We start from the raw sequence: 16,534 nt of genomic DNA, 5'->3' as shown, positions 1-16,534 counted from the left end.
AAGAATAAAATCGAATAATAAGCCGAGAAGCACCTGCTCTAGTCAACCTCCTGCTCAAGTCACAAACATGTCCACTCATGGGACAGTACTGTGAACCTTGACTTGCTGAGAAACATCCCGTTCCATGCATTTGATTCACAGTGGAAAAAAACATTCACACCAGCACTTCAAGGTTAAAACCAGTACTTCCCCCAAATTCACTGTGCTGGTCATTCCTGAAACAAACTCTGAAAAACAATCTCCCAAGTCTTAGAAAGTCCCACCTTTATTCAAAAAAAACAAACAAACAAACAAACAAACCATAAAAAAATCCCCCTCAGCAAAACCTCTTTCACATTCATTAAATTCATGTTTGATGAACATTTCTAGAGCATTTCGAGTTTCTTCGCCGTCATATTACAAAAAAAAAGTCCAAAAACCAACAGCTTTCCTTAAGGACCCAATTTTTTCCCTGGAAGCTTCAATATTCAGCAAGATCAGAGCATAACCATGGAACCAGGCAAAAAAAAAATTAGTTTGATCTGATATCACTTGTACTTCCAATGACTTTTTTTCATTTAGCGTTCAATACCAGCCAAATTGTTACAGCCATGTAAGAATTCTGAACATTTTACTTGAAGAAAAACAAAAGCATCTATTTTCCACAGAGCTCAGCATACTACAAAACGCTATTTGTGAGCGTTAAAAACTTCTACTACAAGAAATTCACAGATGACTGAATATAGCTTGCTGAGAAGTTTTAACGAGGGAAAATCACAAGGTCCTCTCATTTGTAGGCCCCGGAAGAGCACCAACAGTCAGTCATTCAAAATACGGCTAACTTCACTTTCCTCCACATACAGTATTTCTCACGGCTGTTTGACTCTAGCTGCATCCACAACCACACTTTTTGATTAAAATGGTCACAGTGACCCAAAACGCTAAGGAATGTCACCAACATCAACAAACCACAAAAAAAAACAAAAACAAAAACAAAACCAGTACAGACAAACCATCCCAGTACTAGAAAAAACAGTTCTTCCAGAGGCATTTCATAGGCAGGGAATGAAAAGGTATCAGCGGTTCCCACCCATATTTAATTGACTGTACTTGCTGAGCAGCATAGAAGGGATGTTAAAGATGCATCTCTCTGCCTTTCCTTTCTCTGAAGCAAAGGCAAAGACCTAGTAATCAAGACAAGAACTGTGTCAAAGACACTCTTTCTTACGGGCTACAATTTGGACAAGCGTCCTTTAATAAATAAGTCCCCTAGCAGGTTTTCTTAATGTTCAGTAGCATGAGGCAATCTGCCCAAACAAAAATTAAAATCATTCAGTGCCTTGTGCAGGTGTAGACAGTCTTAGCAACCCTCTGCACAGATGAACTTTCTGCTGCAAATTCTCAATATAAAACCAGAAGGTCTTTGCCTAGAGTGAGAGCAGTGGTGGTAAAAGATGGTCAAATAATGCATTTCCTCAAGCTATTGGCACTGTGGAAGGGATACAGTTCAAACCTTCGTCGTGTGAGAGCCGGGCTTGGTTTGGGCTGGGCACAGGTGAGTGCAACTAGTCCTCGCTGGTCTTGCTCATCACTACTGCTCATTCCAGAGACTGCACTGGAAGCAATAAGACGTACTTCTTTCCCTCCCTGTCCTGCAGACCCAAGCACTGGGAATTCGGTAGTATAAAGCTTTGCTGAAGTGGCACGAGACTAGTATCAGGGATACTGCAGACATATTGGCACAGTACTCCTGTTGAATGTGATGGCAGGGCAGCCATTAGGAAGCTACAAGCACCAGCATAGCGGGGAGGGGACTTCAGTTTCTCCTCCTCTTCCGTTCTTTAGTCCTCTGTGTGGACTATCCATGCAAAGAATAAATGCAATGGTGCTGCCTTAGTTCACTTTACTCTTCCACTTTACAGACAGATAAAAAACAAAGCAACCTCCCTAAACCCCACACCTAATCCAGAAAAGAAGGGTTTCAAAATCCTGCTTGCTGTTAACAAACTGAAGGCACAGGATTTACAATCTAGGGTATTAAATACGACAAAGGACCAGAAGGGAAAAAAATACTTTACAGTTAACTTTTTTTAAAGATTATTGTAGACTTGTAAATGTAACAATTTATCTTTAGGGTAATACTTCAAACGGCATTTATATTCAATTTTCAGAAAGGCCTCCAGAACCTAAACCTCCCTGAAATACACTTGAGACTTTTTCTAAACATTTTACCTCAACACCTTATAACAACGGTATTTTCATTTAGCAGCATACAAAACCATAACTGCTTAGAAGTGCCGAGTACACAGCAAATTCTACTAACAGCAATGGGCAGACCAAAACCCTTGTAAGCGATTTAAGTATCTACGTTAGTCCTGGAAACATTCAGCATTTCTGAAACATGAAGGATGAAGTATTTGTTTCGAAATGCTAGATGTAGGTACAGCTGTTGATGTCTGTGAAGTACTTATTCCTGAAGTATTGGCCACAAAAGCGCTGTCCTCTCACCACACCTCTTCCAGGAAAGAGACACATTTTATACATACACGCACAAGGCAAAATCTAGATCAGAACAGCTTACTCAAGATTATACAGGATGTCTGTGGCCACACAGCAAACAAAACCACATGTTGATATGCCATCTACCGAGCGAATCTTTCCTAGTCACACAGCTGATTCACCTCTACATTTCAATGCCTGCTGTAGCCTCAGTTCCCTGTTATACAGCAGGACAACCGTATCTACTTTTGGTTAACCAGCTCTTAGAAGTTTCCAGAGACGGACAGTCTTCCTGAAAACCCGCTCTAACACATCAACAGCCCATAGGTAATAACCTTTTTCCTAATATCCAAGTCTTTAGACAAAGAGCCCGGAAGACTTTACAGACAAGGATTACACTGCAGTATATTGCCACGACGACGCTATTTGTCGTTTACAAGCTTCAGTGAAGAATATGGTAAGATCCAAGCATGTGAGGTCATTTGCATAGCATCAAACAGGCATTAGAGTTTAAAAAAATATATGTTTTCTTTTGAATCCTTTTAAGAAAGAACTAACAGGTTATCACTTGTTCTCCTGTGTTCACTTGTGCCCCATGGCGTTTTAGTCTGTTTTCCAGTCGAGATCCTTCCTTAGGCACTAGCAGTTACACACCAAGCTATTACAAAAAAAAACCTAAAAGCAAAAAAACACCAAACAGACAAAACAAAAAAACAGGGAACAAAAAGTGTGCATGCTTGGATTTGAGCACATGGAAAGAAGACAAACAAGTCAGTTATCAAGATGTTCTCCAACCTCAAGCGACCAACCTATAAGTGACAAGAGGACAACAAAAGTCAGTAAGTAAAACCGTCTGAATTACATGCATCACTTGTGTATTCTTTAAACAAAGAAGATCTGTGGAAGTACTGTAAGTTCATGCATCAAATAACTGTCATCTAACTGGGGTTCTACTCCTTGCCAGCAAAAGGACACTGTTCAACTGTTCATATTACGGTAAAGAACAGGACAGCCAACACGGCTCAAACACTTCATAAAACAGTTTGGTCCCATCCTGAATGCTACCATTTCCATGAAGAGGTCTACAATCAGATTCCAACATCAGTTTTCACACCACGCCATGGCACCTCTGATCTTATTCTCACTTTAAAACAGCTTTAAGGCCGAAGAAAGTTCAGGTTTCCCTTTAGTGACAATAATGATACACGATTCCTTGCTTAACACACAACTTCTGTTCTTGCAGAAGCTCAATGCAATAGCAGATCAGAATACACTGGCAGACAAAGAGATGCAGAATTGTATTTCTGTTGACCGTGAAAGCTGGATACTCACTTTCCAGAGTTGACCCCCTTCATATGATCTGTGTAGATATAAATGTCCGGGAGGAACTTATTCAGGATGCTCCTTGCAGATTCCACCATTCTGTTTGCCATCTGTGGTGACACTCTGACAGAATATCTACACTTCTGAGCTAAGGAACTCATTGTATCACAGAGAAATTTAAACCAGATGATGACCAAAGCGGCCAAGAGGTCCCAATGCATTATTTCAGATAATGTGGCTTTGCCCTGGACGCCTGTCCGTAAATGTTGACCCACCTGCTAACCCCAGCCTATACTTAAAAAAAGTACATGCGCTCAGTATTTTCTACAATCTTTTCTCTGGTAAATCTTGAGGTGCGGTACACAGATCATGTGCAGACATCTTATCATAACTAGGTAAACACCTATCTTAAAAATGTCCTTTGATTACTTTCAGTTGCTGTTCTATCATCCTTCACTTTCTTATGATGCAGAAAGTCCTGCATGCTCTGCTCTTCCTATAGTACTAAAAAACAGCGATGGGTGAGTTTCTCCTGAATTAGCAGCAAGAAATCCTGTCTTTCTATTTTCATGATGTAGAAATTAGGTAGCTGAAATTAAAGGCAAGTGCTTTAACAAAATAAAAAATTAATTAAAAGAGGCTAAAAAAAAATCTCTGCTCTAACTATCTGATATTGCTATGACGCTAACAGTTCACTGGTTCTCTAATCAAGTCAGGCTCTGAGGATAATAGTTCTGGGGAGGAGGAAGATGTAACCACCTTCTGTGTATGCCTCCCTCTCCCCACAACTTCCAGACACTATATAAAAGATGAACTTACTCCGGACACTTTTTTGGGGGTACCAACCATTCTGCCCATTTTATGTGGGTACACTAAATATTTTGGATGAGTACAAAACGTTACTACAACACAGTCTCCCCAGGTGCAAGAAAACAGAGCTGCTCAGCTGCCTGTTGGGGTTAGGGGGGAGGGAGCATCTATCAAACAGCCAAGCACTTACGCTCCCAGGCGTTTTGTTTTCTCCTGCTTGGAGAACCACTTCATGACCAAACTGAAACGAGACTGCCTCTCACCTTACCAAAGGTAAACCTTTAGTCCTGAGAACAACCTTAGGAAAAAATAAAGGAAGGAGGAAGCTCAAAAACTGTGCGGTTCACACACACGCACAGACCAAATCCAGTGAAAGTGGCTCAGGTATGGTGCTGTGTGCCAACGGCAAGTTAGAAAGATGGCATCAAAACCACGATCATCACCTTCCTCTTCACACAAAAAAAGAGGCTAGAACTATTTATGAGAGAGATGACAGGGGCATAAGTGACCTTCTCCTCGGAAAGACCATGACAAGCACCACTGCAAGTACACTGAGCTGCCTCCTTTGTTACTCTACAGCACGTGCACCTAATAAAACTGCTCTCACACAGGAATGGTTCACTCATCCAAATGCTCCAGCTGGAAACTGAGTTCAAAGCATCCCATTCGCACAATTACAAGAGCACATCATAAGATAAATGGCGGGCTAGGCTGCAAGCCTGCACTTCTGCAGGCAACCTGCCCCATTCCTGCTTTCCTTTTAAGCTGATCGAAGCCAGATCTCTCATAATCGCAAACTGGACCACGCGTTAGCCAATGCCCAAGAGAGAACAGGAGTTCATGAAACGCAACCTTTAGCATTCCTTGCCTGTGAGGGATTTCTGCCTTCTTCCTGTGGGGACAGCAGATTAATGAAAGATACAGTACAGAGACAGCAAGAGAGAAAGAAAGAAGAAACATTAACTACATGTGAAATTCTCTTTGCAAAAGTCAGTACTCCGTAACAGTATTTTGTGCCCTTTTCTTTGTGAGGGAAAAACATCCTCCCCTACTTCCATCTCCAGTGGTGCTACCGAAGGCTAAAGGGATAATGAACTGTTTTTCCTAACACAATAAACAACTCCATTCGCGTGTGCAGTGAGGTGTAAATGGAACTCAGTTTAAAGTACCCATCCAACACCCAGCCACAATCACTAACAGCCACGATGCCACTACTCAGCGTAGAGCGCAACACTGCTCTGAACACAGTGTCTTTGAGACACAAAGCTGAGATCTAATCGTCTGCGTGATCCTTCACTCAATGTCTATGCAACGTTCCCTTCAGCCCCCTTTAGTAAGTGTCAAACAACAAACAAAAAAAAAGATACGCAGTTCCTCTGATGCGCTTGATTTTGCCGGGGTCTGTAAACTGAATGGGCTGCAAGACTTTCTTCACTGGGCAGGAAAACAGTATCTCTCCGCCACCCTTGGGCGGCATTCCTCTCCGGTTGATCTAGAAACAATAACGGAGGAGATAACAGTTTAGTAAAGAGCAAGAACAATGTACTTACATATTCAAAAGTGATAGCTTTTATCCCCCACATAGTAAGATCTTATCAGTAGTGGTATTATGTCAATATAGGTGAGGAAAAAAAAATTCTGAAGGCAGAAATGGATTTTAAGCCAAACCTACCAGTAAAAAGTGATTTTTTTGTTGATTCTCTCATTTCAAAGAGAGTAGGCATGATTTCTCAATGGAGAAAAACCCACCTTTGCCAAGAAAGCAACCTTGCCTTGAAGCAGGTTTATAACAGCCAAGCTGTGCCTCACCGCTGAAGAATATCTTTTAAGAAGACAATAGCTTCTCTGATGCCTAACATGCACATGGGGGACCAAAATCAGCTCATCCCTGCAAGGCAGAAAAGCTTTCTCAAGCTGTCCAAAACAGCAGATGTTTGAGAACTTACGCACTAGTACAAAGGGCATTACATCAATCCTTTGCAACGTGTAACTAACAGAAAGTGCTGCAAGGTAGGTTTTGTCCAGGCGCCACAGGGGCAGCCCCAACTCCGGGCTTCGGACACCGCCGCGGGGACGGGGAGCCATGTCTGGGCAGGACCAGGGCCGTGGCAAGGCTGGAGCCAGCACTGCTGCAGCGTTAGTGTCGTGGGGCAGCGACTGACGACTGCCAGCCCTGTGCTGGGCTGAGACGGGGCTGGGGCTGGGCAGGACAGGGGCTGGGGGGCCTAGGGCAGGGAAAGGAAGGGCTGGGAGTGCCCCAAGAGCCTGGGAGGGGTTTTTTTTTGCTTGTTTTCTTATTAATTTTTAAAGACAGTAGTTTCTTTCCTCAGACTAAACGTCTTTTCTACATCCAGGTCTGTTGGGCCTGCAAAAAGTGCCGTCTTCAGAGAAGAAGTTTCTTTACTGCACCCCTCTAAACCGGAAGCAAACCTCACCCACCTGTATAGCACAGGTCCAGCCGCTGTACTCGTGAGGATCCTACTGCTATTCCCTGGCCTTAACCATGGGGCAGGAAGAACAAGCAGCAAGAAAAGGAAAATAAAAGGAATGGAAGGACAAGAAAGAAGCTCTCAGTCTCTGAGATCTCCCACAAACTAAGAAGAGTGACACACATTTGTCCTTATCTTCTCTACCTAAAGCTTCTGCATCTCATCTACGCCGTACCTTAAACCTAAACAGCATGTGGCTGATACGCCATTTAAAAGAGGCCAAAAACAAGAGGCAATTTTAGAAATGTATGCAGCTACAATTAGATATCTGCTAGAGACAGGAGGCGAGCAAGTGTATAGACCAGTGTGAAACAGGGCAAGGAATCTTTTAAACTATGCCAGAAGAGAAAGAAATAAGATTTTTTTACCTTGATTTCCAGACTTTCACCATCAATTCCAAATTTTTTCAGTAGGGGTAGAGCTGTTGCCTTAAGGACATCAACCTATGGAACACACAATTAAAGAAAAAGAAAGAAAAAAATCAAAAAAGCAGACTCTCCCTTGAAAGTTACATAAGTCAGTAATTTAAAAATCTTGAATTATGAGGTGCCTAACGGATAAGGCTTTCCCAGACTAGGTATTCTGTGAGCAGACATGGCAGCGCAGCACTAAAAGCTTCAACCCACTCTTAGACTACCATAGGATCACATTACTCGCAAACTTTGCCAAAACAAACGACTAGGAGTCAAAATTTCCTACTCTGGATTTCTTCAGCAGCCGGACCCTTGTTTTTGTTATGATTCAGCTAAGATAGTTCATTTGTTTCTCTGAACACAATAATTGAAGAAATACATTCTTTTGTGCTTGTTAAAAAAAATCTTGATCAATCTTAATTTCTGAGAAGTTAAGGCACCTCCACATTTTGGAGCAGGAGGAATGTCATCCTTGTGTCAAGAACTTCTCCTCAGCAGTTTCTGAGAAACAGGAGTCTCCAGGTAATTTTTGTTGACAGAAGAACCTGGTTAAGTGTGTGGCAAATCCTCCATGTATTCCCTCTGAACTGAGTGCTTGCCAAATCTAGGTCTGAGCAGGATTTTCCTTGCAATCGCTCTTCCCGGCTGCTAAACTAAGACAACAATGACTGTCCTTTGACTGCCTTCTTCCTTCTCTGACACTTGAGCAGCATTGCCGAAGGGGATAAAAATCTTTTTAGCACTGCAATTGCGCAAGGAATTACCAGAGATAAGCATCTTGGAAGAGATGAGGCCAGGACAGCATGACCAAAGAGGAACTAAAATTCAGATGGAGAGGAAAACAAGCATGCAGCGGGATGGTGGAAGAGGTGGCAAAAAAGAGCATCCTCCTCCTCCTAGGTTCAACCAGAATCCAGTATTCTTGAGTTACACTCTTTCCGCTCTCTGTTATATGAAGCAAGCCACCAACAAAGTACTAGCATCTGCAAAGCTGTGAACAACCTGTTAGAGCAACCTGAGTCGCTACAAGCTTGTGCTGCAGTCCTCACGCTTCAAATCCTGCTGGCCAATATACTTTCTTTTTTTCCGGGGCGGGGGGAGGGGGGATGTTTTTAATGGTAGGAAGTAGTATCAACATGTTAATGTCTTCGTTAAAAATGCTAAGTCAATGATTTTTTTTTTTTAATTAAGAAATGCCAGGAATGGTCATGCTACCTTCAGCCAGCCCCTCAGTAGTATTCATTAATCACAGTCAGATTTGATTTTTAGAGCACAAGCCATTATTAATATGCATGGGGACACACAGAGACACATGTAAATATCATTGGCAGAAGTTCTGAAATTCCGACTAGTTAATCTGTTTCACATAAGAACTGCAGAGTATTTCTCCCTCTTTGTTACGAAAAAATACGTACCATTTAAAAGAACAGTTTCACTATGCAAGTTAGAAACTCCCTTCCCCTCCTCCATCTCCACTTTTACAATCTCTGGACTGAAGTCTGTATCTATGGAAAAGCATGTTATGACCACAATAGGAAATAGGGCCAATTTTGAGTCTGGTTTGTGTGTTTCCAAAAATTTCAAGACTTATCATAGTGTTTTTAGTCCTTAGATGAGTTCCAGGCATAATGCTCATCAGGCACCAGACAGACGCACAGTTAAGAGGCTGTGTTTGTTCCAAATTTACAGCCCAGACAGAGAAGGTAACTAGCAATGTTTGAAGAACGGGAGAAGGCTGTCCTGTTCAACAGCTGAGTGGGAGTTCATGTGGGAGGGATCTCACACCTCACCCAAAATCACAGGACTGCAGCTGAATTTAGACATAAGCCCATTATTTTTTAAGGTTCTTGCCTACCGCTCAACCTTTAAACCATTCTTCAGCTCTCCCTGGAGGGCACTCATCCCATCTTTAGAGCTGACAGCACAACCCCAAGTCACATAAAATTTCTTCCGTGCTTTGGTACAACCGGAGTATACCTCACCACAAATGCCAAGAATTTGCCAAGTCCCATTGACGTTGCTTGTTCGAAAACCAAACTGGCATAAAACCAAACTTTTTTCCCTTTAAAGAAATCTGCAACAATTAAAAATCTAAAAAGGTATGAACTGAAACTTCTAGTGGCTTGCAGAATCCCTTAGCAAGTGAAAAGCTACAAAAAAAAAACAAACCAGACCCAACCACAGCTGATTATCCCTTTCCTATGTAGCCATCAGCCAGCCTAGGTAGCCATTAGCACTACTCAGAACAGCTTCCACCCATGCCACACACGTAGCATTATGTTCTGGTGGCAGAAAGCTAGATAGCTTTTTTCCGTGCTGCACAACTGTGAAACTGTAGAATCTAACAAGAAAAAAGAGAAAAGAAGGAAAAAAAGGAGCCAGAAAAGTCAGTAGGGAAAACTTTTGTTTTCCTGGGATTACAGACAACTGCTGAATTTAGATGAATATAGAAGTTTACTTGTTATTGTTTCCAAGCCAAAACTTCATACGCTAGTCTCATGCCAGCATGAAAAGTCATTTCAGTCGAAAGTCCTAAGGCAAAGCTGTAAAAAAACTCTAGCACTCAGAAACCCAAACAACACTAAGAAGGATTGTTCTAAAACCAGGTTATTACAGCACCACGTATCTGCAGCTCGTCAGAATAACAACATGAAAAGAAGGAAAGGAAAATAGGAGTAATCATGTGTGTGCCACCTCCATTCCCTTCAAAAATATGCTTTACAAAGATACTCCCCACCCTGCACACTCTCAATGCACAGAAGCCTTAAACTACATCCATCCTGTGTGCCAGTCCCACAAAGTGAGTCCACAAGCTATACAGCTACAGGTCTCACTAGTGGCTGCGCAGAAAAATGTAACGTAAATGCAGGTCGCCAGTGAACAGTTCAGTCTGGTATTCCAAGCCACATGGAGATCTCTTCCTGACAAACGCAAGAGCAAAGAATCACCCCACTCACTCATTTAAAATATATCACTTGCACACTATTATCACCATGTTGCAAACTGCAGCAAGCGCACGTCACCCTGCATTTCAGCGGCCCCGGTACTCTCCAATTACTGTTCTCGGTTATCTTTAGTGGTGCCTGCTGTCAAACAGCTTCGCATTGCACCCCATCAGCGGGCATTGGATGTATACGCACAAATGCAAACATCAACACACGCTCTATTTATACCCTTGGAGCCCTTAGCCTGACCTAACACCTCACTGAAATCAGCCAAAGTCTTTCCGGCCGTAAGTCGTCCTTTGGAAACAGCTTTCCTCTCCCTTGACCACTCACACTGTCCCCGCAGCAGGAGATGTGCCACGTCCTCTCTGTCCTCCTGACAAGGGCTTGCTGGCTAGGAGCAACCTCAAGCACTCAAGGCAGCAATCATATCCAACAGATATTTTGAAGGCTCTCTTCAATAAGGGTAAATGAGAGTAGATTCCAGAAAGCCCCGTCGGTCAGGCTACCTGCCTGCTGCTAGCATGAGGGAAAGGCCCCACTTTTCTGGCCGTACGCACACTCCTGCTGCTTACCCAGTGGGTGCTTCCAGAAGCAAACATGGGGAGCAGCTCTCTGCCATCCTGCCAGTAAGTGAAATCGGCTTAGGAAAGGCTCTGAAAAGTGCCAGAGTGTTGGAGGAGGCAGGACTGTGTGGCTGAAAGGAGGAGATCAGGAAGGAGGATGGGCAGGACCACCTTCTCCTTTCAGCACCCGCGAGGCGCTCTGTGAGCTCGCATACATGTATATGTGTGGGTATATATATATATATTTATATATGTGTATGTGAAACTGTACAGTTAGTGTCTTTCTGCAGGTGACAGAGACACCGAACGCACTTATGCAGGGACACTTCCTTCCAGAGCTCACGTGGCCCCAAAATAAAGACACATTTGCAAAATACGGGACAAACCGAGGAAAAAAGAAAAACCAGTGCAGATGGATGGGTGTCATGCCTATCGCACCTACTGATGTGAGATGGAGAGATTCTTACATGAAGAGCAGCATGGAAAATATGTTGTTCATTTTAAATCAGCCCAAGATATTTAGAATAGTCTGCCTTCCTCACCTTCCCCGGAAAAGCCAGCTGGCATGTAGATGGATGAACAAATTTGAGCGTCCTTTTTTTGGGCAAGCGTAAATAACAAGTTTTGACCCACAGTTTCTAAATGCTGTCTGCTTACAGAAGAATAAAAAGCCTTGATCAGCTTAAAACCAAGTTTACATTTACTCAAGCACACATATCATGTGGGACAGCATTTAAACTTGTGCCCGTGGTCTCGACAACCTGCAGAGTCACGTGGATTTCGTTAAGGGAGTTTGGAGGCTTTCTCGTGTTTTTCCTTTTTTTTCACCCCTCCTCATCACAATACTTGAGCCACTACAAAACCTTGCGTAAAATTCATTGAAAGTAGTTCATCAGCGTGGACTGGGTTTAATGTTTACTCAGGCCAGTTAAACCAGACATTAGCCAGGTTTAACCTAATTTGAGGAATCAGTATTAAGCTGCTGCCACTTAACAAGTTACTATATATCAGCTGAGCCACTGTAACTACAACTGCTTTTCCACAACACAGTGAACATTAAGATACAACTCACTGGTACAGACATCTGTCATCAAGTGATTGCATTTGATTTGTACATGCCATGGGCTGAGCAGCAGGCACTCGGTCAGGTACCGTGACTCAGCCAACGTCTGACAACACCTTTCTATGTCGGAGCTTTGGCCAGTGCAAGCCCCCTTCAAGGAACAACTAACTGGCTCAGATTCTCATGCCCCTTTCACCTAGAACTGCTTAATCTCTGTTGGCCCAAGTGAACAATGTCTGAAAAGGAGTAATTTCCAGACTCTAAACTGCTTAGATGTATGTCCAACGTACTTGAAAGCAACGTTCAAGTTGGACTGCTCTTCATCTCTGCCTTCTTCAAGGCAGAGAAGCTCTCTCCACTGTGGTTAAAGAGATGCAGTCAACCAAAAGAGACTGCTTTGATTCTTATTACTTACCATTTCTATCAAGTATCTTTAATCATGGTGACTGAAAGATTAGAGAAACGCACATTTTTCATTTTACTTTGTTCTTTTTTTTTTTTGATGGCACTGTGTATAACCCACTTCAATTACCCTTTGCCTCATGTGGGTGTTTCACAGCGCCACAGAGGAGAGAACACATTTTTTAAAATGACAGGAAAGAATAGTTGAAAAGCCATAAATACCAGCAGGACTCAGAGGCTAGTCTAATACCTGCTATTACACTTAATAGTATTTGTTTTCATTTTAAACTGATCAAACTCTCAGGTGACAGTATTCCTTTAATCTACTCACAAGAAAATACGCAGTCTCCTATCACCACCTGAAAGGCAAACAGCAGAGCTGCTCTCCAAGAGCCATTACTTTAAAGGAAAAAAAAAGCAAGCAATCCCTAACCATAACTTTAGAGTTTTAACCCTATGTTACCCATAGCTCATTTTTGTAACAAGACTGTCAAGATGAAAGATTTTAAATCATCGCTAACATAATTCAAGGCAAACATAGCTAATTTCATAGAGTCATTTCATCTATCATGCATTTCAGCTTCCTTACGAAAGAGACAGTCTTCCTTCTGCGAGCTGCTTGTAACCAGAAAGCAGCTAAATAAATTACAGGCAGGACTTCTGCTACCGTAATTTCATTATTGGCGTGTGACCTTTATCTGTAACAGAAGGCCTCATGGTAGCACAGGTATGACTACGCCTGGCATCTACAGTAAGGAAGGATTCCTTCCTTGCTGCGCTGCATTTTATAGACAATTTCCTCTTTTTACAGTAAATAAACGTGTGCAATGGGGGAATAATACATCTAAATTTTAAGAGAACAGGAGAAGCAAACCTATGGCAGGGCTTCACATCACATTCAGAGGGAGCTTCCACTGAAGAAAGGAGAAGCTGCCCAGAAATGAACGTCCAAACATGGATTACAAACTACAGTTTGGAGTACGAAGCAGAAAGTGGACAGACCAGAAGATGCTTGTTTGATTCAGAGAGCTTGCTGGCTCATACAATAATACTAGATACTGCTGGTTGTGAGAAATTACAAAATGCAATAGGATTTGGAGACTTTCTTTTTTCGATTGAGATGAAGAAGGAAAAAAATCCTCTTTAGCCACTTAATAAATTTTCATTACTTACCGAAGGATCTACTTGATCATTTGTTACTCCCCTCAGGACAATCTTTAATGGGTGTTTCATGAAAGGTGCTAGACAGAGCAGACTTTCCAAATAATAGCCAATACTGCGACTGGGGCTGCAGTCATGTTCCAGGGAACCTCCATACAAAAGACCAGGCTGATAATACAAGGTTGTACCTGGGGGAAGACATCGTATCAGAGTGTTGTCAGCGCACCAGCCACGACTACAGCGTAAAGATACTTTGCAGTGATGAGTACCAGCAAACTGGAGACAAAAGAACATATGAGGCAGGTAGCGCTTCCAGCACACTTCTTCCATGTCAAGAATCCTTTAATCATGACAAAAAATGCTTACGGAGGCCACTGTCATACTTCCACAGCAGCCGAACCTTTACCAGAGCAGGTCATTGCCATCCCAGCGCACCTAGTGGTAGGTTATCTGCTCTACTGACCCTATGAAACTCTTAGAAGTCCCTGTAACATTATACAAGAGAACAAAAACCCGTTGAGATATCTCCGTCGGAAGCTTCTCCGTCCAGCTAACTCCTCTTTCGAGCATGACTAGGCAAGTACAAACCTTGCCTTCTACAAAAACCCCTTCTGGTTCAGAGGAATCTTCCTCCACTAGGAAATCCTGCATATCAAACAGAACAGAAAATTTAAAGTCTCGAGCAACGCGTTTTCCTTGACTCGCTGCATTATGGTGGAACATGCTCTTCTTGCCTGTGATCTACCGCTACAGAACTTCTCAGCCTGATTATGTCTGGTCTGCTTGGTCTTTCGTACCAAGCTATCTAACATACTCAGCCCTGGCAAGCCAAAACTTTTCTTTTACTGCAGCACATGATAGAGTCTGGTAGACCAGCACAGAGGAAGACGAGAAGAAAGCTCTCACCTGTTTGGTTTATTTCAATCCTAGAGCCATTGGTCACTTTGTCAATGAGGCGAATAAAACTTGCTTCAAAATCTGAGGAGGCAAAAAAAAAAGAATTTTAAAGTTTCTTAAACATGTTCCTGAAAACAATAAGAAACTTCAACACATAACATACCATACCTATACGTTTTCCCTTTCCGGCCATCCATGACACTCTCTGGAAGACAGTAAGACTACCCTCACTCTTCTGATTGTTGCAGTGCAATTCTGCCACATGGAAAAGGGCACTTGACTATAAATGCAGAGGCCTAAATTTGAGTCTCATGGGCCTCTCAAATCAGTGCAGGTGCACCCAGATGTGACCATGGGATGAGCCATGTCGCTCTCCCCTGCTTACAGCGAGGTATGGGAGCTGGCACATCTGATCACAGTGGTCTGAGGGGTCACTGGTGCCCAGCATAAAGCCTTTTTAGTTAGTAGAAAGGTCACCTTTGCACATATGCACAAATTCTAGCAAACAGGACCCTGTTCATTTAGGCCTGAGAAGCTTCCCATTATTTTTTGTAGAAGTCTTATTTGAAAAGAAGCTGACCTTCAGATGTAAAGTATACAGCTGTTCCAAAAACACCGTCATGATATCTGTCCACAGACTTTTGACTTTTCCCAAACCATTAATGACGCAATAAAGGCTAGAGAAATACAAGTCTTCCCGTTACCTCTCTTTCGTCTTAGAATGTGCATTGTAGCACCTTGTACGAAACTAAATACTGAGTTTCTCCTGCTTGTGCAGGATCTCTCTCAGAGCCACGGGAAAGAAACAAGCATGAAAAAAGGAATGTTAGTATTCTAGTATTTAGGTATCCTAAGTTGGCAGACCCTCACTATCAAGGAAAATACAGTTTAAATATAACTCAAAAATCAGTTAATTTTAAGAGCCACCAGCACCTGCGTAATTGTGAATTGGTTGTACAACTTCATTAGCAGTAATGCTACAGTAGTCCTTAACCAGCTATCAGATTTTTATTCCTATGTATGCTTCTAGGATGCAATAAACATTTAAACCAATGAGCTATTTGCAGGAATTACAGTTTGTTAATCAAGCCTAGTATGCTTGATGACGCAGACACACAGCACTGGTTCTGCTCTCTGCCCTGAGAATTTGTACGCTCAGCTTTACATGATAGTTCTGAAATCACTTCCAGGAAGGAAGCACATCCTCATGAATAGCTGCTACCCTCTTCAGGGACAAACTGATATAAAAGTTTTCCTTGCAAAGGCTCTAGCTATGAAAAGCAGAGAGCGCTGCATGTTTAATAAACTTCTTTCCTGTGAGGGCGACGGAGCATTGGAACAGGTTGCCCAGAGAGGTTGTGGAGTCTCCTTCGCTGGAGATATTCAAAACCTGCCTGGGCATGATCCTGCACAATGTGCTCTGGAGGACCCTGCTTCAGTAGGGGGGTTGGACTAGATGATCTCCAGAGGTCCCTTCCAACCTCAACCGTTCTGCGATTCTGTGAGTCTGTAATATCAACACTAATTAGGGTTTGTTATTGTGCTTTTTCTGCTACAGTCACAGTTTGTATTTTAACCCATGCTCGGAAAATATAACTCACCTATTTAAAAAAATAGCAAAAACTACCTTCATCACAAGCAAACACTCCATGGTAGTAATAAATACTTGGGGTCTTGGTAAATGTTAAGTACATAAGAGTGTTTTGAAAGTTTAACAGGAAAACTTCTGGCTACGAACTGAAGCCTTCTCAGGAGTACCTGTGCAGGTGCTAGGCCTGTTCTCCACTTTGCAGCTTGCCCAAAAAAGAACTAAGTGATGTATCTGAGATAGCTGGCCCTCCTGACTGCCACTGTCATGGCCGTAGGAATGACTAGATATTACTTATTACCAACTGCAGAAGTATTGTAACGTGTTACCTTTACTCCTATTTGGCCATAGAACAGATAAAAGTCAAGGAATAAACTCCGATCCAGTAAAATTGCTGGA

General features: G+C 42.5%; 1 protein-coding gene across 2 annotated transcripts in view; it reads right to left on the bottom strand.

Moving 5' to 3' along the window:
* Positions 1-16,534, bottom strand: part of RCL1 (RNA terminal phosphate cyclase like 1) — a 31,056-nt gene that overhangs the window by 13,022 nt on the left and 1,500 nt on the right. The window contains exons 2-7 of one of the 2 annotated variants that reach the window (XM_068928096.1): positions 14,716-14,752; positions 14,557-14,628; positions 13,663-13,838; positions 7,469-7,543; positions 5,979-6,103; positions 3,811-3,936 (exon numbers count right to left, since the gene is read on the bottom strand). In XM_068928096.1, coding sequence (XP_068784197.1) covers positions 3,811-3,936; positions 5,979-6,103; positions 7,469-7,543; positions 13,663-13,838; positions 14,557-14,628; positions 14,716-14,740 — 599 coding nt within the window. In that variant the 5' untranslated portion in view covers positions 14,741-14,752. The remainder of the gene's footprint in view (positions 1-3,810; positions 3,937-5,978; positions 6,104-7,468; positions 7,544-13,662; positions 13,839-14,556; positions 14,629-14,715; positions 14,753-16,534) is intronic. The other variant, XM_068928097.1, reaches the window with a different exon arrangement.

Source organism: Struthio camelus, chromosome Z (genome assembly GCF_040807025.1).
Source record: "Struthio camelus isolate bStrCam1 chromosome Z, bStrCam1.hap1, whole genome shotgun sequence".
In the NCBI taxonomy this organism is placed as follows: Eukaryota; Metazoa; Chordata; class Aves; order Struthioniformes; family Struthionidae; genus Struthio; species Struthio camelus.
This window is presented reverse-complemented; position numbering and strand designations above follow the sequence as displayed.